Raw genomic sequence first — 7,169 nt, 5'->3', positions numbered from 1 at the left:
GGGAGTGAGGCCAACTCCGGTGGGAAAGAGTTGTCAGGTGATATAAAACAGATAAGATGGAACACATACATGAGTATTCTTTCAAGCGCACGCTCTGGGGCGCGCATATAGGCAATTGACCCTTCACCCTGACCCCGGGACAGCAGGGGCTGATGTACGAGGTACGGGGGCAAGCAGAGAGGATGGGCAACAAGAAATGATAAATGAATGAGAGAGGGATGAGCAGAAACTGGACAAAGGAAGAGAGAGGAGAGAAGACCTCAGTAACCTGTAATTCTGAATACCAATAATACTTCCTGTAACCATTTAGAAACTACCTTTGCAAGTTTAGGTCTCTTAATTTTGTTAAACATACATGCAGCTCATACCTGCTTTTTAAATGTCATCAATTAGAACTGGGCTGCAAGAAAATTTCATTTAAGATTTAAGATAATTTGTTTTGCAGACAGCAATCTCACAAGCATCATAGCTGGCATGTGTTGTTCTCATTAGCCTGTGGCTAGTCACTTCCTTTCAGCTTTCATTCCTCCGAGATGTACAACAAAAGAGACTTCAAAGACGCGAATCCGAGTGGATCCGAAGTCCGGGGCACGACACAGAAATAAAACTATCATCTGTTAGGGCCAAAAAGAATAACAGCTGACGTTTTCTTCTCACTGCTGCAAGGCTTCAGCCATTCATACTATAAAAGAATCCCAGTGGGAGTGACGCATTCACACAGGAACATCTGCAGAGGGAACACGCAAGTTAGCGTTCCACTATCTGCTCTTCATCTACCACCCACTCCAAATACTGTAGCAAATGTATAGCTTTAACCTGCATGGGAAAGACAGTTGTTTATCTCAGCATCGACTTGATTGCACACCTTTGCACCGTCGCTGCACCGTCAAGTCTGTCTGAAGCTGCGTGTTTTGTCTACAAGAGCAAGCGTGAATCAATCCATTAGGGGAAACGGGGGGAGTGCTTTCTTTCCTTCTTGCAAGTCGCTCCCCAGCCTCATTAGAACCTATTCAGTCAATCAAGCATGAATCCCTAACACAATAACATGCAAAGTGCTTTGTCTGGGTGTAATTGGCCTTGCCAGAACGGGGTTTTTTATTTTTTTTATTTTTCAAACTGTTAGCTTCTCTCGCCTCTCTCAGTCCGCAGCCAGGAGCCCTGTCCAAGACATGCTTCTGTCTGGGGGGGGAGTGATGGAACCAGGAAATAAAATCAAAGGATAAATACAAGGAAGGAAAGATTAAAGCAAGCCAAATGGAGAGGCGAGCATGCATCATTGCCCTGCGCTCTGGGTTCATTTCAGACATTCAGAAATATAATTTATAATGTGACTGAAGACGTTTTTCATTCAGTTGAGCTCAGCTTCAGTCTCTATGCATTGTGTATGCATTAAGCCAACGTGTGTGTGTGTTTGTGTGTGCGTGTGTGTGTGCGTTTGTGCGCACACACACTGCGCACTTCCTCTGCACAAAGGCTGTGTGCGGTCAGCTAGAACTTTTGCCTGTCACAGCCCCACATGCTCCCCATTACCACGACAAACCCGAACGGCACACACGCAATCACACAGAGAGGCATGATTGGAGACGGATGACGCGTTTGCATCGAGACACGGTGATGGGTGACACGGCTCAGCGACGGTTTCCCTCTGTGACAGTCTTGTGCGTCACGGAGCAATGTGGCGCACCGGTGGAGGGATGTGCAGTCTCAGTGGATATGTGCGCACGAGTCCACGTTTCGTGCGTAAATAATGGTCTAGTCCAAACATATTGTAATGACACGAATCAAAGATATGTTGAAGTCTGGGTCGCAGATTTAAATGTCGCGTCACGGTGCTGCTATTGAACCATCAGCAGTCTAGTACTGCCACCTAGTGACCATAAAGAGGAGCGTCTTTTAGACACTTGATCACCTGCTTCAAATGATGTCACCTTTACCAGAAAACTGTAATAAGTGTCAGGACTCGGGCTAAAAAAAAAAGCAATAAACTAAAATATTCCATTTTAGCCAGACTCCACAGCCAAACCTCATGAAGGCATCTTCCTTTCATCCGCTTCCTTCATCAGATCAATAGCTTTGTTTGTCTCAGCAACGCATCCTGGTGATTTCATTTGTCCCTCTCTGCATGTTGTGAATTAGATGTCCTGTCCTGTCCCGCAGTTATGCTGTGAGTACATTTTTTATTTATTTTTTATTATTAAATTGTCGTTCCCTTGGGAAGGGTACAAAAGATTTTAATTGATTAGCGTTAATGGCCTTTTGTGGAACCACACTGCCTTGTGCTGTTTGAGGAGGATTTAGCAAAACCAATTAATTTGCGTCTTACATACCCTCCTTCTGTTTTCCTTTGTCTCTGTCTGGGAGCTTTTTCATCCTCGCTTCTCCAGTTTTTAAATGCTCTCCTTTATACTCCCAAAAATAAGAGGGATGACGATGATGATAACGTCACTGGATTGTAATCACTCAGGCCTAATTGGATGTGTAATGTCACGCCGTGCTGATAAAACGGAGACGTTTTTCCAGCTTTGCTGTTACAAGACTGACAAAAGATAATACAAATCCCTCTTTCAATTATCTTGGCTGTGCCTCCTTTTGCATCCACGAGGCAGCTCTCGCTGCTTCCGCTGAATCAGCCGAAGGTGGAAAAGGCATGTCAATGTAGCTTCACCTCAGTGTTTCTCCACCTCCCATTAAATATTATCACAACCAGACTAATGTGACATTTGGAATGGAAATGAATGCAAGCACTTCATCTAATTTTATTATTTACACTGGGGCATCTATTGTATGAAATCTGTTTTAATCAAACACAATAGATGCCCCAGTGTAAGTAATGAAATTAGATGAAGTGCTTGCATTCATTTCCATTCCAAATGTCACATTTTACAATGTTTGAATTGATTGTCATGATTTGTCATGAACTATTCAAACTAAATGCATTTAATATTTTCTCTGGTGTCTCTGGTGAAGTCTAACTTCACCAGAGACACGTGATAATTCTCTGTCTGGTTTTTTGATATTTCTTTACCTTGCAGGGGATTAAAAAAAACCTTTTCAAATATCATCAGTGAAATAACGATATGGTAGATGAATATAATATTAATCCCCTGCACTAAAAAATCATCAAATATCAGAGTACATTCAGAAACTCATTAGACAAACATCAAATTTAATTTTACTGTATTTGGAACTTTATTATAAAAACATCTTATTTTATTAAGATACATGCAGTACTTCATTAGAAAAACATCAGAATTTATGAGAGTACATTCAGAACTCCATTGGCAGAACATGGCAATTGTTAAATTACATTCAGAATTCCATTTGTAAGAAATCACATTTTATCAAACTGCATTCAGAACTGTTGGTGCTTCCATGTGGCCCCGTGATCAACTGTAGCCCACCAACCCGGTCGGCTGGGATAGGATCCAGCCCACCCGTGACCCTAGACAGAAAACAGGTTACAGAAAATAAATGAATGAAAGAACACCAAATTTCATAAGAGAACAAAAAAAATATCCAAATGAATGAAGATGCATTAAATAAGCATTCGTCTCACCTCCTCAGACCAGTGGGTAACTGGATGCGGTAGCAATGCCACATTGATTGTCTTTGTTCCTGCTCATCATGATGTATCCCTTATCTCCCCAATTTAGACCCCAGCTGCAGAAATATAAAATTACTCATAATATTCAACCACACAATAATAACCTCCTGCCCGCCTGCATGTAGAACTGACAACCTCAGTTCATGGTAATAGAAAGTTAGAGTTAAAGAGGTTCACAGAAGATTACTGAATCAGAGAGATTGTCCCATAATTGAATTTAAGATCAACGGATTTGAGTGCTCACCTGTTCTTGACCAGCCAATAGTCCTGTCCTTTTTCAGTACCGTAGCCCACAGCCAGTACGCCATGGTCCAAATCTGTGCTGCTGCAGCCTGGCTCATCATACACGCCTAAAAACACACAAATCAAGTGGCATGGATAGGCTAAAAGCATTTCCCATTCTTTCTTAGATTCTCTGGCAGATGCCCACCTGAATGATAGAGCTGGAAGGAAAGCTGAGAAGCATCAATGGCCACAGATACCGGTCCGATGGTGGCCACAGCCTCCTTCAGCGAATCCTCGTCGCCTTCTTTCACATCAACGTAGCCTGTGCATTTGGCACCAATTGTGTCCGGATTGAAACGGCATTTGCGGTCCTAGTGAATGAAAAATATTTCACGGCTCACTACAATTCAACATCAGATTTTAAATCTTATGACAATGGTCTCCATGAGGAGACAGAGGTATGGGTTTTGTCAGTGTTTGGGTTATTATAAGGTTTGTCCACACGATGGCAGCATTGTGGGTCTCCTACATGGAGGACTGAATGGGGTGCTTCTTTTTAGCATGGTAGAACCATGGCTCTCTTTACCACAGCTTCATATGGGTAGGAGTCTTCTGTGTCAATCCCTTCGTTCGCTTTGATATATTTGAAGGCATTGTCCATCAGGCCTCCCATGCAACCCATGTTTCCAAAGTCGCCCGAACAGTCAACCAGCTGCTGCTCACTCAGAGACACCAGTTTCCCAGTCTTCCGGAAGTTCTGACCCTCCAGAGAGCCGGTCTGCAAGATATATAATTTCATGTGAAACAAGACACACAGCTATTTAATGTTTCAGGCATTAACGCAAAGTTAATGTTACACATACTGCACTGAAGGCCCAGCAGGAGCCACACTGCTTCTGATCCTTTATATCAGTAACATATCCTTTATCCCTCCAGTCAACGGTGCTGGGAAGATCGGCTCCTTCGGACAGCCGGAGGAAAGTGGAACCTTTCCGAGGCAGGGAAGCATTGAAGGAGCGCAGACAGCCTCGAGCCACCAAGAGTCTGTACTCTTCATTTTCCTGATAAAGAACAAAATTCAAGATGTCCTTCACTGTGCAGAGCAATTTGCAGCCAAGTGGCAGTAAATGACACCATAAACAGCCACATTTCTTTTGCCTTTGCCTTTGCATACCATGTCAGCGAAGTAGGTCACGTCGAGGCGGTAGGACTTGATGCCTTCATCTGCCATCATGTTGTGCACAAGCACCAGTTTTCGGTTGTCGAGCCAGATCTGCTTGCGGTGGGCTTCCTCTGGTGAGGAGTCGTAGGACTTTCCTGCGGGTCAGCAAAGATAAGATATGAAAACGGTGATACAATTTAAGTCTAATTCCAGCGTTTATTCATCCAAACTTCAATGCTGATCACAATCCCTTTGCTTTTACCGATAGATGGATAAATACCAAATAAAGGGCTCACAGGCAGCATCTTCACAGGAAGCTGAAGATAATCTACTGCAGACAATAAGACAAAATAGTCTGCTCACCAAATTTCAGTTTCCAGGCATGGAATTCCAGGTCCTCCAGGGAAATGCTGGCACAGCTGGCCATGACCAGAAGCGCAGCAGCGATCAATAGCAGCTTCATCCTGTCCAACAGCACAAGCAGAATGATTACCTTGCACTTGCAGGAGACTATAAACGCAGAGACTGAACCCCCTCACTTCTACTGGACTTGTCAAACCCTACTTCCAAGTTTTTCGTCTTTCCTGCAGCTTCCTTTTTCTTTTCTAATACCAGAATGCGTTTTGCATTTGCATCACGCGCCTGCGGTACAGGAAGACCGTGTGGCTGTCTGCATGCCTGTCTTGTCGTCTTTGTGCGAAGCTGCTTACCTGGCTCTGCGCTGGTGGTTTGTGTGATGAAGTTTCAGGTATACAACCACCTGCAGATGATGCCGGGCTTTGACACAGAGGAGTTCTTATATAACTGACTGCAGTTATGACTTGTATTATGTCCAGTCAGGTGCCTGTCAGTAGCTTGTAAAGTGAGATACAACTTGAGAGAGGGAACAGGGGGGGGGGGGAAAGTTCACATAATGCTGCTGTATATGAAATCTTATTTTACAGCCTCAGCAAAACAAGAAAGATCAGGAGATGCCCCAGAACCAATGAGGTTTCTTTTAAGACAGGATCAGCTGATAAACGTATTGTTTGGGACGACACATAAGGAGGAATTATGGTCTGCAGTTCATGCCTTCACAAGAACACCCGCTGATCGCTGGTTTGCTGTCACGCTGTCTGACTGATTCATTAATGTCGAAATGAGCTGACGCGTAGCGTCGACTCCCCTGCTTTGGTTGAAACCTCCTCAAATTTCACAATACTATGCTAGAAAATGTGAACGTGGCACTTCCCAGAAATGGGAGGTTGAAATCCATGATACTGAAAGTGATTGAGCAATTAATGGATGATTGGGTTTATTTGAAGCTTTTACCCCATGTTTCCCTTTCTCGGAAACTCCTTCACATTTTCTGCTTCTTGATTAAACTGTGGTCACAAGAAAAGGAACACAGTTGGGGGAGACACAAGAAGTCAGAAGTCAAATACACAAAACAAAACTGAATAACCAGGAAACAGTAGAAATTGGTGCAGCAAGTTAACTTTATTTATTTTATGTTGATGGCAAAAGTGAATTCTGGGTCTTCTTATATTGTAGAAGCATTTACTTCATGCCATGGTAACCACTGAAGTTACTTATGTTGTAATTGATGCCTGTCCGTTTGTCACAAGGTTTTTGTGTCCTGACAGTACGTACTTAAAACCATAAAGAAGCTGTGAAGAACTGAGGCTGAGAATAAACTCACATTTTATGGAGGTAATTGAACTGAGCTCGTCTCGTGGTTATTTCTCAGATACAGAGCGCCAGTCCTGTTAATGCTAAAGGTTAGCCAGTAAATGACATTTGAAAATTTACTGAAGACTGGAGCACAACTAAAAGCATATTGCAGACTGCTTCTAATATATTACAGAACTACTACTACTACTTGTCAACTTTCTCCACTTCATCCTGTCCTTTGCATCGTCCTCCCCAACACCAGACACTCTCATGTCCTCCCTCACTACGTCCATGTATCTTCTCCTGGGTCGTCCTCTCGCCCTGTTCCCTGGCAGTTCCATCCTCAGCATCCGTCTACCGATATAGTCCCTGTCTCTCCTCTGGACATGTCCGAACCATCAAAGCCTGAGCAGGAACATTTGAAGTACACAGTGTGTGACCTTTGAAATGTCTTTGTGAATAGATTAGAAATCCTGGTAGAAAAAGAGCAGTGATGATGTATGTTTCCTCTGAAAGAGACTTTTG

At 43.3% G+C, this 7,169-nt stretch overlaps 1 protein-coding gene across 1 annotated transcript; it reads right to left on the bottom strand.

Moving 5' to 3' along the window:
• Positions 1-3,181: 3,181 nt before the first annotated feature.
• Positions 3,182-5,748, bottom strand: ctsl.1 (cathepsin L.1). Its single transcript, XM_068751786.1, has 9 exons — positions 5,702-5,748; positions 5,355-5,455; positions 5,004-5,146; positions 4,693-4,890; positions 4,416-4,607; positions 4,035-4,200; positions 3,849-3,954; positions 3,557-3,660; positions 3,182-3,442 (listed from the first exon to the last, which is right to left on the bottom strand). Exons 2-8 carry the CDS (start codon positions 5,452-5,454, stop codon positions 3,561-3,563), a joined length of 1,005 nt encoding a protein of 334 aa, XP_068607887.1. The 5' UTR covers position 5,455; positions 5,702-5,748; the 3' UTR covers positions 3,182-3,442; positions 3,557-3,560.
• Positions 5,749-7,169: the final 1,421 nt, after the last annotated feature.

Source organism: Brachionichthys hirsutus, chromosome 18 (genome assembly GCF_040956055.1).
Source record: "Brachionichthys hirsutus isolate HB-005 chromosome 18, CSIRO-AGI_Bhir_v1, whole genome shotgun sequence".
Taxonomy (NCBI): Eukaryota; Metazoa; Chordata; class Actinopteri; order Lophiiformes; family Brachionichthyidae; genus Brachionichthys; species Brachionichthys hirsutus.
Note: the sequence above shows the minus strand (reverse complement) of the source record. Positions and strands in the feature narration are given on the sequence as shown.